At 41.0% G+C, this 16,865-nt stretch overlaps 1 protein-coding gene across 5 annotated transcripts in view; it reads right to left on the bottom strand.

Moving 5' to 3' along the window:
• Nucleotides 1-16,865, bottom strand: part of AGAP1 (ArfGAP with GTPase domain, ankyrin repeat and PH domain 1) — a 280,099-nt gene that overhangs the window by 130,289 nt on the left and 132,945 nt on the right. For all 5 annotated transcript variants that reach the window (XM_075180403.1, XM_075180402.1, XM_075180404.1 and 2 more), the window contains one exon: nt 2,460-2,518. In XM_075180403.1, coding sequence (XP_075036504.1) covers nt 2,460-2,518 — 59 coding nt within the window. The remainder of the gene's footprint in view (nt 1-2,459; nt 2,519-16,865) is intronic.

The raw sequence follows: 16,865 nt of genomic DNA on the forward strand, positions 1-16,865 counted from the left end.
GTGTGTCCCTTTTAGAGGCTGGAGGGCTGGATTACACAAGGGCTTTCTGGGTGACAGCCCAGTGTCCTCAGGCAGGTTAGCTGCCCTGCTGTCAGTGTGGGCGCGGTGCGCAGTGCTGCCAAGTGCGGAGGTCTCGTGGGACTATGATCTCACATGACCTGACCACACTAAGCAGTGCCCAAAGAAAGAGGTGTCGCCCCGAGCCTGTAGGCTGTGGTAAAGAGGAGAGGACCAGAAGAAGATAGCAAGTAGGTAAGTAATGTTTATCAGGGGGTGAAGAGGAGGAGCAGAGCTGCGGAGGTGATATTCACTCTTCATCTAAATACAATAAAATATCAAATAGCAATGTAGCCTAATGCTAGGTACACACTGAAGAATTTTTCAGACCGACGTGCTATCTCTAACGATTATACCTACGACTGAAGGTCTGATCAGTCTGGCGATTCATGCGTACACACTGACTATTTACCTTCAGATCTGTGCTCGTCATCTGGTCCTTTATCTGGAGAATGACAGCACAATATTCATTCATTCACTACTGTCACATTGATTAAAACCGCCTTGTTATATCTATCCACATGTGCTAAGGAATTTCGTTAGCTTCTGTGACTCAAACTAAATATTCTGTCTCAGAACGAACAAATGAATTATTCCTTCGACAGCACTCTCTACATTTACTCACTCTGACATTCAGTGCTAGCATCGGCTGAAAAGAGCCCGACTCTGTAAACTCTATGGAGATCGTCAGCATGAGTGCGTACACACTGCATGATCTTTAGGTGATTGATCGGAAAATATTGAACTGTACTACCCCAAATGAGGCGACAATCGTCCATTTGGGCAGACTTCCGACCATCGTGTCACACACTGATCAGACATTCGAACGAGCGTCCGTATGTCGGCTGGTTGAGCCGATTATTGGACAAAAACCCTGTAGTGTGTACCCAGCTTAAGACAACTTGTGCAACAGATTTATTGTCCTTTACACCAAGTACCACGTCCTAAGTACACACTTAGATCTATTCCATTGTCACCATTTCAAACTGCCTTGGCTGACATATCAAGGCTGCTAGCAGGACCTCGCCATGTGCAATACAGCCATTTACAATACCTGTGTACTCTTATACCGTCATCTCCTCTGTGGTGACAGCACTTTGTTACCCGCTGTTTTCAGAAAATATTTTAAATACATCATTTTCCAGATCTCATTTTAACCCTTTGAAAAAGGTATGAACAATGAGCCTCAGGTCAAATAGTTCAAGTACAGAATATACAGAATATATAGGGGGACCTTCAACTGTAACAATGTTTTTCCAATGTAATACAATTTTATTAAGCTTTAGCTTTCCTAAAGTGATAAAAGAGTTTTCCAATGCAATTTTCTGAATTCAGGGATGCTCTCATACAAAGCCATCTAATATATGTGTATGAAATGTATACGTTATCTGCCATGAAACTCCCTGGATACCTAACTTGCACAAGGAATTCAACAGATTTGATCACACTTTGCTTCTATATTAAAGCATTTTCCAAAGTAATGTTTTCCCCCATAAGTTTAAGGCTACATCCAGAAGGACTTCTTGGTGTACTTGAAATACTGTGATACATTGGGGCTGAGGGGAATAGAGGACATGCGTGTCACTATGAGGGTGAGGGGGGCACAGGCGTGTCACTCTAAAGGGGGGGAGGGGGCACGCGTGTCCCTATAAAGGGGGGGAGGGGGCACGCGTGTACCTATGAGGAGGGGGACATGTGTGTCCCTATGAGGAGGAGGACATGTGTGTCACTATGAGGCGGGGCGAGTGGGACATGTGTGTCACTATGAGGAGGGGAAGAGGACATGTGTGTCATTATGAGGGGGGTAGAGGACATGTGTGCCATTATGAGGGGGGGAGGGAGAGGACATGTGTGTCATTATGAGGGGGGGGGGGGGGAGAGGACATGTGTGTTATGCGGGGGGGCATGTGTGTCATTATGAGGAGGGGGGGACGTGTGTCCCTAATGAGGGGGGGGGGGGGAACGTGTGTCCCTAATGAGGGGGGACGACATATGTGTCACTATGAGGGGGGAGAGGACATGTGTCATTATGAAAAGGGGGAGAGGACATGTGTGTCATTATGAAGAGGGGGAGAGGACATGTGTGTCATTATGAAGAGGGGGAGAGGACATGTGTGTCATTATGAAGAGGGGGAGAGGACATGTGTGTCATTATGAAGAGGGGGAGGGTAATATCGGATTGGCCATAAGTCACTTGACAAATGGGGGCCTCACATTACCCGTAGCCCAGGGGCCTACAATGTCTTAATCCGGCCCTGCATGTATGAAGTATATTGGGTTGCCCATCGCGGTTTTAAAACATTATCAATACTTTGTAGAGTTGTTATATCCCAATAACAGACAACTCTAACCATGTAATGTAAACACTGTACAAACATCATGTAAGACCACTTGCTACTCACCACTTTGAGCTCCGGCACAGCTCTGCTTAGTGTCCATTCCTGACTATTTACAAAGGCATCTGAAAAAGAAATCATCAATACCCCATTAGGAGGACTGATCATTGTCGACATAAAGATTTAGTACAATAATATAAATGTCAAACATATAAAACATAAGCGTGAACATTATGTGCAAAACCAGATTTATAGAAGACCCTCCAGAGACCAGAGAGGAGGGCCTTGGGTGAGTTTTTACATTTCATACCCTGGTTTGCTCTACTTTTTCATATGGTAACACAGCAAAACAACACTAACGCCTTAGTGGCATCAATTAAAATATGAAATAATTCAGGAGCCTTGGGGAAGAGACATCTGAGAGATTTTTTAATCGTTAACATCAAGGTGAACTCTAACTTATGCATGAATATTTAAGAAGACATGGAAAGGCTTTGCCGTTCAACATTTTACTCCATAATTGAAGGAATCATTTTGAGTAGGGGTGAAGACTGAAATAGCACAATCATGTGACCAGGAAAGACACCTCTCCTAACCACAGCAGACATTGTTATATATTATTACACGTGGTGGTAGGAAGGTTACCAAATAGGAGGAGAATGAGCTGTGTATGGAGTTAAAGGACTCTTGTATGATAGTTTCAAGAGGTTCTCGAAGACCAAGTACCACAGCCAAAGTACTTGGATACAGAAGAAATCCCCTCACGCTTCAGTCATTCCACTCACACCCACTTGGGAGAGATGAGTAAAGCAATCTCAGTCAGGACCTAAATCCACAGCTGGAGCGGCCATAGACTTAATAGCTTCAGCCTGTCCAAGATTCAACAAATCCTCCTTATTGGCTGTGATGTAGTACTCTTATTATCCAGCTCAGCAACCAGCCCCAAACAAAAAACACTGCTTGTGCGTTCATTACAAGGCAACGCCCACATCTGTACTTACACTAACAAAGAGGGAAGACTGTCTAACCTAGAAACTACCAAACATTCTATTTCTTTCCTTTTTTTAGGTTGAATTTGACTCTTGTCTGAGCACGTTTCTTATTTTTCTCTCGTTCTCCTGTGTATGTTCCGAGTGAGGGGAGTTGGCACCACCTGTAACCAGTGATATCATGAGATTGCCCACTGCAGAGAAGTGTGTAGAGTTTGTGGAAGACAGTGACCTGTCCAGTTGTGTGACTGAGTAAGGACAGGTCTGTAGGCTTGGAGGCAGGGAGTCACACACAGAGAATATAGAAGGTGAAATGTTCAACTCCTGTCAAACAGATGCAGGAAATTTATAGTGTCAAACCCACCTCTGTATGAAACAAAGTTCAGAACTTGGTTATATGAGCTTTATACAGTCTATTTCAGGTCTGGCCAAGCTGCAACTCACCAGGTATTGTGAAACTACAAGTCCCAGCATATCTTGCCAGCTATCGGCTGGCTATCTACTGGCACAGAATGCAGGGACTTGTAGTTTCACAACACCTGGAGAGCCACAGCTTGGCCAGGCCTGGTCTATTTGATTAATGATATTAACTGCATCACTTGTTGATGGCACACAACTTACTGGTGGCAGTAAATGTAGTGATTATTATATTAGGTTCAAAGAGCAGAGGTGGGCTGGGGGGTACACTGACAGGGCAATGAGCAATCTGTGACATCTGTGAGTGAAGGGATTGCTGTAACTAACCACATATAACCACTCTTCACTTCCTGTACATTTACAATTACTACTAACCAGGCCGTCAGAACAAATTGTCAAGATTTTAACATATATTATTCATCAGAATAATTACACACTTTCAAAATATAGGTTTATAGAACTAAAAAAAAAGTACTGAATGCTTAAATGGTACCAACACTTAAGAATCACACTAGTCTATCTGGAAGCAAAAATGTTGTAATTATTTAAATAAAAATTAATAACACGAGCATTTAACCCAATTGTCAGAAATATGTCTTCTAGCACGAGAGTCCCAGGCAAACTTAACCCACTGTGTGAATACTAGCCCATATGTATCTATATGGAAGAAACATGTAACCTTTAGATATAGATACCTACTAAATGAATTATTTAAAGAGACAGATGTTTAAGTAAGTTAACCCCATGTAACCCAGAAACTCATGTTTGTTACATTACGTAGGTTTTGCAAATTCAGCTTCATTCCTTAGATTGCTCCTAGTCCAGTCAGCAGCCAGATCCTGTTCTGCAAACTCTGACCCAGCCTTTGCATGGTGCAGAAAACAGAGGGTTCTACCCAAAGCATGAGTGGGGCTCTTCAATACACACAGGGGAAGTCTCAATTTGAGTCTGTTAAGCAGAGTAACAAGGGGAACTAGATTTGCTTTCATGAGTTCTGCTTGCATCAAACAAAGCCCGGGGCTTCTGGAGGCAAAGCTTCCCAATCACAAAACAGATTAACAGAAAATATTCTCCCAAATGACAAAAAAAGACGACTTTAGATAGCAGAGTCTGGGACCCTGGGGGGCAATTGTTAGTAGTTAACTCCTTATCTTTGCGCCAGAGCTGTGATTTGCACACTGAGTAACAGCTTACACAACCACCCTTCTCTGATAGAAACGCAGGGGACGATTGTTCAACATTTGTGAGGGCAGTGTATAGCATGACTATCCATTCAAAAGATGGAGAGGAGGTAAACGGACAAGAGAGAGCGCGAGAGATCTAAAAAATAGTCCTTCCTTCTAAAACATCAGTGAGAAGTATAAATGTACTCTAATTATAGAGCGTATATCAAGTGTTCTAAAACCATTTCTGAAAAAAAAGTAAAAAGATCCATAAAAAGTTATATCTGTAAGTGAGAAGCTACTGATACATACAGCCTCAAAGCAATCCGTTTCCTGAGAATGATCCAATAAAAATCCGCTGGATGATTTAACAGGCCGCCGTTAGATCGAGCTGCTGAGCTCTGTCCAGTCTGGATACCCATGTAGGTACCTTATGTGAGGCTGATCCTTTTGTTGGAGTCATACGACATATCTTATAGCAGTGTAATTGAGGCAATAGCCTGTGTTAATGTTATTTTGTACACTTCATCTGCTCTTCTATACTACACACACATATATATATAAATACACATACATACATACACACACACACACATACATACATATATACATACATACATACACACACACACACACACACACACACACACACGTTAACCCGTGCATGATACTCATGCATTCTAGTCAAATCAAGCTACTTAAGGTGTTAAAAAGGTTCTTGTCATGCATTTGGGCCTAGCCCAGGCCTCCTCAGGGGAAGAGCATTACTTCCCGACGCATGCGCCCTTTTTTAACGTGGTTTTGTTCACATGTCACCACCTCATCATTTTTCTCCATCACCTCATCCTTCATCTTCATCGCCACATCCTTCATCAAGCTACTTAAGGTGTTAAAAACTCCCCACTGTCACCCCCGGCAACCACCAACCACTCCCAACTGTCATTTCTCCTTCAAGAAATATATAGGTCAGTGTATAACTCTGCCCAGCAGGTGGCGCTGCAGCTTGTTTTTTTTGTTTTCACACACGCCACTAGGCATTTATATAGTAGATACAGACATACATATATATATATATATATATATATATATATATATATATATATATATATATATATATATACATACATACATGGCAGGGGCATCCTATTCCACTTACATTGCCACTCCTGTCAATGGCAGCACTCTACGATAACCGATTGCAGGATAAATCTCAGGGTGATGCATTGGGTGCATTAGGACCATAGTGACTGATGAACACTGTCTCTTCTGCCCATACTCAGTGTATGCTGTGAGTCACCGGATGCTAAGATAGTGAATGAATTAAAAGGCACATGTGTTAAATGTCCATGTGTTTAATGTCCAGGGAAATTTAGTTAGGTCCAGGATTGTGCCACAGAGGTGAGGGTCCCACCTTATAGGCATTATATACAGTCCTCTTGCTTCTTGCTTACAGAAATCGTAAGGTCACCCTTCCAATGTTACTCTGCACTTTGGGGTTATAGTCTTCTGATTGTTCTATTCCGCAGCCCTGTATTCCACTATACAGAGCTGTGGAATATTGTAGAAAAATAATACTGAAATTTAGCAAACAGCAAATTACAAATACAGCATTAAGTAATGAAACCAATTTCTTACAGCCTCAATGCCATTTGAGCTTGAAATGTCTGACTTTAGGCACAGGCAGCAATGTTTTAATAACATTACAATTAACTCAAAGAGCACCTGTGCATGGAGCTAACATTCATAAGAGTGTAGCTAGAGAGCAGTGCCTCATAATAATTGGGCATGGTGAATCAGTGACGTCACCAGTTTCTAGTAAATGTATAGGCTACATGCTCGTGAATAACGATTAAGCCTTTAAAATGGATAAGTCTACAGTGTGTAGTCTACAGGTGCTGTATAAAATAAACGTGCAATAGCTTAAACAAATAATATTAAAAGCTAAAAAGCAGCACACATAAAGAAGATCTTTCTAACTTGATGTAGAAAACCAGACACACTAGTCTTTCCAGAGGGGGCAGGAAGCTGTTATATGGGGCTTTAGCAAAATGAGTATGTTTTATACAATGAGAACACAAATAGCAGATTGCACAGGACTAGTTCAAACATGTGCTGCTCACTTGTGTTTGGACAACAAATAGGAGATAAGAGCATGAGCAAGGCCACACTGAATGTCCAGCCAGTGGGTGGGATCTTGACCCAGGACAAGGATAACTAAAACACATGAAGGGTATAGGTTGCACATATTGTCGTGGCCTGTGATATTTGAGCAATGACACAGCACTGTGACCAACTTCTACTGTATGCTGCAACACAGTATAGAAACATCTGGTGCTCGCTGTCACACATGGTCAATTAATGGTGTGAATCGGGCTGGTCAATCTCACAAGAAGGTATACAGGAAACAAACACAGGGATAAGAACTCCACAGCTACCAATAAAACAGGTCTACATTTTCCATTACAGTTGGAAACCCTTCCCCCGAAAAGATCCTTAGTTTACTTAGGAACCGGCCTGCGAACATGACTTTATTTTGTTACCAGTGCTGGCTTTTCATGTGGTGGACGGGGTATTATTTTATAAAGTGGACTCATTCTAATACTTGACTTTGTGTGATAAATATACACCACACTTCTGAGTTGTTTTTCCATCCTTTCATAACAAATAAAGACATAAATTAAAATATACACAACTCTTCTGCTGTATAGCTATAGGCATTTGGTCAAGGTAAAGACGGTACTGGAACTTTTTTGTATATGTAACATGTGCAGGTTTGCTATGATACAGTTCATGCATTCTCTGGATTACGTATCTTTAAGGGGGAGCTGACGACCACCCCATACATTCAGAGCAAACTTCCAAAAGTGCCAATTCCTGTATTATAATTGAAAAATACAAAGCTCCTATAAAATGTTCACATTAGGAGCTTCCTTAGAAGAATACCCAACATATTGCCAAATCCTTCTAAGCACTTTCACAACCCGATAGTGAAGACCTATTACACAGTATTATGAAACTTAGACTGGACGTAAGCCCAATCTTATACCCTCTGATTGCCATTAGGAAACTAGCATTACTGTAGCCCTTATGGGTCTTTACAGCTTAGAACAGTATCTCTCTCCAATAGCGCAGCGCTCACCAGTTCCCATACACAACATTGCTCTGCTCCTGCAATAGGCAGGGAGATCATATATCGGTGGCTGGAGAGAGCTCCCCACTGCAGGGTTTGTACGGCTTCTATTGCTTTCTAGGAACAGAATAACTATTTCACTGGAGGCTGAGTCACTAAAGACAATGTCGGACAGCATATAATGTTTTGGGGGCACAACTCCAAAAGCACAAAAAAAACCTCAAAGACAGATGACCAGTAATACGGTTGGACAAATACACTCTTACTAGATACAGTAATACCTGCGGAAAAGTCTTTTTCTCTTAAGTACCAAAATAATTATTTTTTGTTCACAAAAAATGTAGCATTACCCAAAGTATTCCCTCTATATAAGAAAGCGTAGCCCTACACCTGGCCAGGACATAGATTATAGATATATACACACACACTACATGGCCAAAGTATGTGGACACCCGTACAGCCCATTCATATGTTTTGTCTCATTCTAAAACCACGGGTATTGATATAGCCCCAAAGGGACGCCCAGCGCCATAACAACCTCCACTCTTCTGGGAAGACCTTCCACTAGATTATAGAACATGGCTGCAGGGATTGGCACCCATTCAGCCACAAGAGCACCAGTGAGGTCAGGCACTGATGTTGTGTGATGAGGCCTGGCTCGCATTCAGTGTTCCAATTCATCCCAAAGGTGTTGCGATGGCTCTGTACAGGCCAGTCCAGTTCTTCCACACCAAACTCGGGAAACCACATTTTGATGGACCTCGCTTTGCGCAATGGGGCATTGTCATGCTGAACCAAGAACAGTGCCTTCCCCAAACTGATGCCACAAAGTTGGAAGCACATTATTCTCTAGGATGTAATTGTATGTTGTAGCATTAAGATTTCCCTTCACTAGAACTGGGCCCAGGCCAAACCATGAAAAAGCAGCCCAGACCATTATTCCTCCTCCCCCAAACTTTACAGTTTGTATTCGGGTTGGAAGCATTCTCCAGGCGTGCTTTAAATCCTGGTTAGCCACGGGAGATATTACCGTTCACTGGTGGCCAATGAGATAGTTGTGCACGGAGGACCAATAAGAAGCGGCTACGTCCATGCTTGTGCTTCGATTTAGTCGGCAAGGCCACAAACTCCTCTATAGCAGCTTTCAGAAGGGGCTTCGAGACAGGATGAAGCACCCCATGGGGCTATAGGGAATGGGGCCATGGGTACCAATATATGTTGGGCTATTTCTTTACCCCAACCAGGAAAGCAGCTTTAAACAAAGCTGAAAATACACATAGAATTCTAAAATCAGACAAGTACACTATGTAGTATCATTAGTAATATCTTTACATATTACACATATCTGCCTAGCAAGTTAATGAAAAATCACATTATAATGTTCTCTACGACACCCCTTCATAGTGAACACATCATGACATACCATTATCTAAGAGATCACACACAAGACAAAACCACAAGAGCAGAAATGGCCGGTTCAGCCGAGAGACACATAAAGACAATCACAATTAAAAATGTTATGTAATAGCATCATTGCCATTCTGTCACCTACACACAGTGGAGACAGCAATTTTGTGGTAAGCGACGGGGAACTTAAAAGATCTGAAATAGCCTATGTTTTCAGAAGCTACTCAAGAATGCATGCCGGTATCATCAGAAGAGGATCTGTCAAAATAACAAATCCTTGACATACTTATGTTTCATACTAGAGTTTCTTTTATTTACATAATACTCCTATAAACATCTGCACACAAAAAAATAAATAGGATTATAAATTATATTTATTTACCAAATAAAATGCTTCTTTAGTTCCTATATATAATATACAAATACGTTAAGTGGAAAGTCTAGTAGCGCTCAGTATTTGCTGCATTGCTTTCACTGTTCAGTGTCTGCAAATGAGGTGGTTTCATATATTGGTACAATTCTCAACACACCAGCTACTTTTATACAACCACCCTGATCACTACATACAAAGGAGGAACTGACAGAAGTCCTGTCAGACAGAGACCAAGTCTATCTGCCAAAGCATTACTGCCCTACTTTCAATATGGCATTAGGTATATCATGCCCCAAGGTTTAATGGTGGACTGTGGGGAGGTCTTTGCAGAACATCCCACAAACACAATCTGTCAGTCTACCTATCAGTCCTGGAGTATGAATGAAGGCAGAGCACACCGCAGGTCGCACTAGAAATTTGCTCACTCTGACCTTAATGTTTAAATAGCAGAACATAGATCCATCCGTGGTTGTCTGATGAGAAGAGTCTCATAAAGAGGATGTCATAAAGATTGTGACATACAATGAGAATTACTTGATGATGTGATTTGTTACATTCATAGCAAAATGGGCAAGGATTGTGATGGGGCGAGTGATAATGATTAGGAAACCTGTAATCTGGTGTGACAGCAGCACAGTATGTGTTATGTAGTAAATAACTGGACATTTACGCAGGAATTACATCTGCACATGAATAACATGGTTGTACATGCACAGGGAAAAGTATACCAGATCATTTAATAACGGATTACCAAACCTTTAGAAAGCAATGAGACAGGTACTACAAAATAAACTTTCATTAAATGTAACTTATTCATTTAAGCTATACATGAGGCTTTGCCCCGAGAATTAGTTTACATATGAGTGAGGAAACAGAGGCTGCCTTTGTTACATATGGTACTTTTCTGTGCTCAAAGCTTTTATTAATATATATATATATATATATATATATATATATATATATATATATATATATATATATTTATTTTTTCATAGTGTGCCTAAAAATGTGGTTCGGCCAGTTCAAACTTCTGCTCTTTCGCAAAAGTTATACAAACTAATGCATTATGGTGGACCTAATAGGTCCACATAGGGCGACCAGTTTAAAACGAGGCGCGTAACATCACCCGAAGATATTTTACACCGTCTTCCCGCTACTTTGTTGCTTCATGAATTAGGTTTTGTTTAGGCAGTTTTATGGAGGACTTTAAATATACAATATGCACTAAAAAAAAAAACACATGAGAGGAAGTTACTATAAAGCTCAAGTTTCAACATTGTGTTTTGATACACAACACATATGGGGGAATTTAATTAGCCGCAAAGTCTCTCACGGATGCGGCGGAAATTTCTGTAAAATCTCAGCTCGTTTTTTCTCGCACCCGAAAAATTAACAGATTTTTTTTTTTACCGTAATTGCGGCAATGTGCTCTGTGCGATGTCCCCGCGACATATTGTGGCATATTCAATTGTTGGCGTTACAGCCAAAATTAACACGCCCTGCGCACTATTACCGTCATTACGGTAATAGTGCGCGTAAATACCGGTATTACGGTACTTTTCTCACTGGATTTCAGCTCGCGGCTCAGGGAGCTGTGAGCTGAAATCCGACTTACTATTACTGTAATATCGGTAATAGTTTTGAATATGCCCCATTGTCTGCAATTGAATTCCCCCCATAGGCTGCAAAAAGTACTGTGTGACTAGTAACGAATGTAAGAGGGCTGGACTTTAAGGTATAAATAGATATAAAGTGCAAACAGACTTTAATCTTGTTCAATTCTGAACTGTTCTCTGTATATTCCCTGTATATGCATATACTTGAATAAAAGACAAACTATTTCACACTTGCTGTCTAAAGAGTGATTTTACACTGCTATAACTGGCTTTTCGAATACATTTATCTATATAAAGAACAGGGCAGCATAGAATCAAGACCAGAAGCTAATCTGGCAGAAGGGAATCCTATGCTCATTATAAGACATGGTTGGTGTATCTCTACACTAGCTTAAGAGACAAGGGTGCTGGCAATATGTCAGCCAACCACAAAAAAATATCCAGAACGCCACCCTCATGTGCCACTAGCAATTTTCCCGGCACAAAAGTGCATTGAAATGAATTAAACTATAGGTCAGCCCCTTTATAGGGCCACCCTCACTAGATGTAGTTTTGGCCTCTGTTAAACTGGCATAATAAAGAGCAGCCGATTGATATTTCCACCTTCACACGTAAGTTTGTAATGTTGCAGGAGAGCACACAGGATTTGTATAAGAGCAGAGCAGCTAAACTTTCTACACAACAAACAGACACTAAAGATAACTGCAACAAATGCATCTAAAATCCTGTGCACATGTACGAGATCTAATAATAATCACTCTTTTTGCATTACATCATACAATCCCACTTGCTGTCATATAACCAGGTAGACAGATCAGGGAGATATTTTGTGCAACACTGTAGCAAAAGCTTAACCCTGCGTGCAACAATGAAAGTAGCAGTATCTGATTCTATGTTACACAAGTTATACAGGCACTTGGAGCTGAAAGGGTTATTGTTCTTCAGAATGCAGACCATCAGTTCTCCTTGGAAGGTCTGCAGAGCTGCCCTGAATGACTTGTCTGACAAGAGGGGTAATAATCTAGAGCTGTCATTTGCAAACACCAAGATCCCATGTGTTGCCCAGACAAAAGCCAGAAGTAGAAAACATTAGAATGGAAACACATTTAGCTGTGTGTTATCACAAGCCTCCCTCGCTCTCCCCACCACCTCTCCCTCTGGGGTATATACCATTATAAGCAAGATCTGACAGTACTTGCAGCTGCAGCGTCCAACCTGGGGCTACTCATTAATTAACCCTCCCCGCATTATCCCCCAAGGGCCAGTTCTGTCATTGTACCAGATGTGCAGATCTCCATGACATCAGCTTATCTCCATGACATCAACCGAGAAGAGATTACAGGAAGCCTCACACAAGAAAACCCCTGTAGTAACAGAGGAGTCTGAATGTACTCAAAAGTCAATGTTTAGAGGACAATAAGGAAGTAACAGAGCATATAGGATCATTCACTATGAACATAACTGGTCTGAAGCAATGCACTGTTTATACTAGCATGCATCAGGAGGTCACAATAGTTGTTTCTACTATTAACTATATATATATATATATATATATATATATATATATATATATATATATACACACATACACACACACACAAATCTGTGTTAAAAAAATTACTATGTTTCAACCTTAGACATAGACTAAGAAGTAAATGTTTAACTGGACAGACAGAGGCCCCAATTGTACAGAGCTATGGAATTTGCTGGCACTATATAAATAGATGATGATGATGATTATGACGAGTGAACCTTGACAGACCATGACAAGTGCAGCAGGATAGGCAAATGGACCAAGATGTTTACCTGGATAGACAAGCCAGGAAATGTTTACCTACAGAAAGGTGTAGATGTACAGACAAAAAATTGTGTAACCAGGACACACACAGGCCACGACCTAAAAAGACACACGTAAAAGTTGGATTATATTTGAATAAACACATTGAAAATTTAAGTAGTCTAGACCAGCGATGCACAACCTACGGGTCAGAACTCTAATTAGAGTTCAAGAATCTATTTTAGGTGCCCTGTTTTTCAGAGGTGAAAAATATTCTATTGTGAAGCATCTATTGTGGTGCCCCAAAGCAAAGGCTGGCACACTGGGACACCAAGGCAACGGCTGGCACACTGGGACACCAAGGCAACGGCTGGCACACTGGGACACCAAAGCAATGGCTGGCACACTGGGACACCAAAGCAACGGCTGGCACACTGGGACACCAAAGCAACGGCTGGGACACCAAAGCAACGGCTGGCACACTGGCACTTGGAGTCACAGCTGAAAGAAGGTTGCAGCGTTACTAGTCTAAACATGAAAAGTGAAAAATCTGCGGAAACCAATTACAATTTGTATGTGCCCAAACTATTAGACTGAGTACTAGATAGAAGGTAGACTGTAAATCTGCACATAAACTGACAATGAAAAATAGGCTGTGCCCAGATGTTGCCATGTGATTTTCTTTTTGACCAATAACTCTCATCTTCAGCACAGGCATACACCAGTAGAGGTAGAGAATGTCCCGTACTGCTGGGAGTGTTGTGCACACACATTACATTCCTGAAATAGCTCAGCAGAATTGGCAGCGCCAAGAATCCACCTTGTTCAGATAAAAGCCGCTGCACCTTCACCCCGAGGAAACAGCCTGCAGAGTACAACAATGGCTGTATGTACACCTAAGGATCCCTGGTTGCAGCATTATAAAACAGACCATGTGTGTAAGGTTGTGTGGCACAAACTTCTTTATAAACTCTACAATACATACTGTAGACATGCATATCCTACCACATGCACAAGTATCAGCAAAGAAAAGGACGGCGCTGTAAGAGAAACTAAGTGATAATGTACAAATACAGCCAGCTTGTGTACAGAAAATGAAGTGTGTAAATTCCAAACTATGAATATTATTCTAAAAATGTACAAAGATAGAAAAAAAACGTCACAGAAATTTATATTTGTGAGCCTCAAGCACAGAGCCTGCATTCCACATATGCGAGCGACTGGACTTCAAGACAAACCTCATTCTGTAAAGTATAGAATGAGTTGGCACTCCATTTCTCCAAATGTCTAGCATGCTCTGATATGAGCCGCTGCTCACTGGTCTAACCACCTACAGGACATGTGACTTATGTGGTAAATAAAGCACAAAAAGGATAGAATACATAGAACTCTCCTTAAAAAATACATTCCTCAATATCTGATTATATCAATTTTATAGAAGTGAATATACATATACTTATTCAGTAAATTTGTCAAAATAGTATTTTATTTTTATTTTTTTAAAAAGACACATTTTTCACATAACTAATATTTTGCTAACACCCTAAATAAGCTCCAAATGAAAAAAGATTAGTCAACATAAAAGAGCAGCCCTTGTGTAGCGGCCATTTTGTGGGAATCCAAGGCCTATCAATGAAATTATTATTTATTGACAATTATTTACATAGCCCATACTTGTTATGCAGTACTTAAGACCATATTCATTCCCCTCAGTCCCAGTAGACCTGACCAATCTATATTCCTTACCACATGAACAAACACACTAGGTTGAATTTTGTCAAAAACCAGTTAAGCTATCAGTATGTCTTTGGAGTGTGGGAGATAAACTGAAGTACCTGGAGCCATGACCCCAGCACTGGGAGGCAGCAATGGTAACCACTGAGCCACAGAACTGCCAATGAAATAGCAGCATCCCTAAATCCAACAAAATGGCTGCTTCTCCTGTGTGACATGTGTATATCTTTAACTTTATTCGTAGGCCACCGAGGAATATATACAGCCTACAAGACATAAAAATATTACAAGAAACAGAGAAGGAAGCTAAAAAGCAGACACTGTTCCACAGAACTTGCAGTCTATTTGGTACATCACAGTGCTAGTTTCAGGACAGCAAATTCTGGCACCATTACATTTTTTGCTGTATCAATGACAGTTTATTTTGTGTGAGTTATTACAGCACAATACAGCCCTGTCACAAATGATTGCACTCAATCCCAGAAAGTCCTGTGCATTGTGCAGAAGGGATTAGAGTTAAGGGAAGGGGGCACAAAGTTTATAGTGAGTAACTGACACCGACTGAAATGTCAGTTAATGCAAATAAAGATTATACCTGTTCTTATAGTTCTCAAGAATTCTCCCTGAGGACACTAAACAGTCTATTATAACATTGCTACATTTAATGAGATACTTGGCAGTGCACAGAAGAGACCTAAATGGTTTAAAGCATTCTATAGGGTACTGACAGCACCCTTCATTAGCAAAGTCTGGTAATCACAATATAAACACTTTATTGCTTGCAAGCACGTCAACAAAAGTCATAGTCAAAATGATTTTACATGAAGGTACAAGCTGCAGAAGGAAACCAATTATGTTTAGGGTAGTCTGAAAGAGAGTTCTCTTGTCCAAACTATTATAATGTAGCCATTTACAGGGGATAACCATCTACATGAGGTTACCTCACATTTATTTTCAATGTATGGCATGGTTGAAATAGAAGATATATCACATGACATGTTTCCATACACTATATATACAGCAATGTTGTATACTATACAGGACACAAGTCACATTCTTGTGTGATGTCTGAAATACCTCAGTCCATGCGTAAGGTTCATAAAAGGAGTGAAGGTTTAGGGACAATTGTCGTGAGCGCAGGTAAGTTGTGCTGGTCACAACAATGATCAATCAAATTTGACTTGAATGATCGCTTCTATAGTAATTCAACATGTATGCATGATATGTTAATTTTCAGACCCATTGTTATTACATATTAGTCATTCAATTGTTTTTTATTTTTTCATATAACTAAGATTTTGTTCACTCCCTAAACTACGTCTAAGTGAAACATTAGGAACAGAAACAGTGAGTTAACACTGCACACCTCTCAGTGCAAGAAATCTCAATATCAGATACCTATGTTGGTCTCTGCATACCCCTCCGTTCAGCTAGACACCTTCTCTGAACAATATCTTGGCCATGTGCACATACACAGCCAGGCACCATGTATACAGTAACCTTGGCTACTGCACAACTCAATGTAATTTAGTTTTGCTTGGTTGAAAAAATGTCATTGTATCATACCCAGGGGCAGGCTGGGCTGGGGGGCATCTGCCCCTCAGGTCAGTCCCATAGTGCACTACCTTGGCCTGGGTCACCTGCATTTTTTCCCCATTAAAATAGGTTGCTAAATCGAGTCTTGCCCCCGGGCTAAAATTTGACAGCCCTCCCCTGATCATACCTCCCATCTTTCCCGATTTAGACGTGACGTCCCGATTTAAGGGCTCTGTCTCGTCATCCCGATCAGGACATATATTTGTCCCGATAGATGGGAAAGTTGCTATGCTATGGCGAGTAGGTCTCTATGGTGCCTGCGGCAAGTGA

Source organism: Mixophyes fleayi, chromosome 7 (assembly GCF_038048845.1).
Source record: "Mixophyes fleayi isolate aMixFle1 chromosome 7, aMixFle1.hap1, whole genome shotgun sequence".
NCBI lineage: Eukaryota > Metazoa > Chordata > Amphibia > Anura > Limnodynastidae > Mixophyes > Mixophyes fleayi.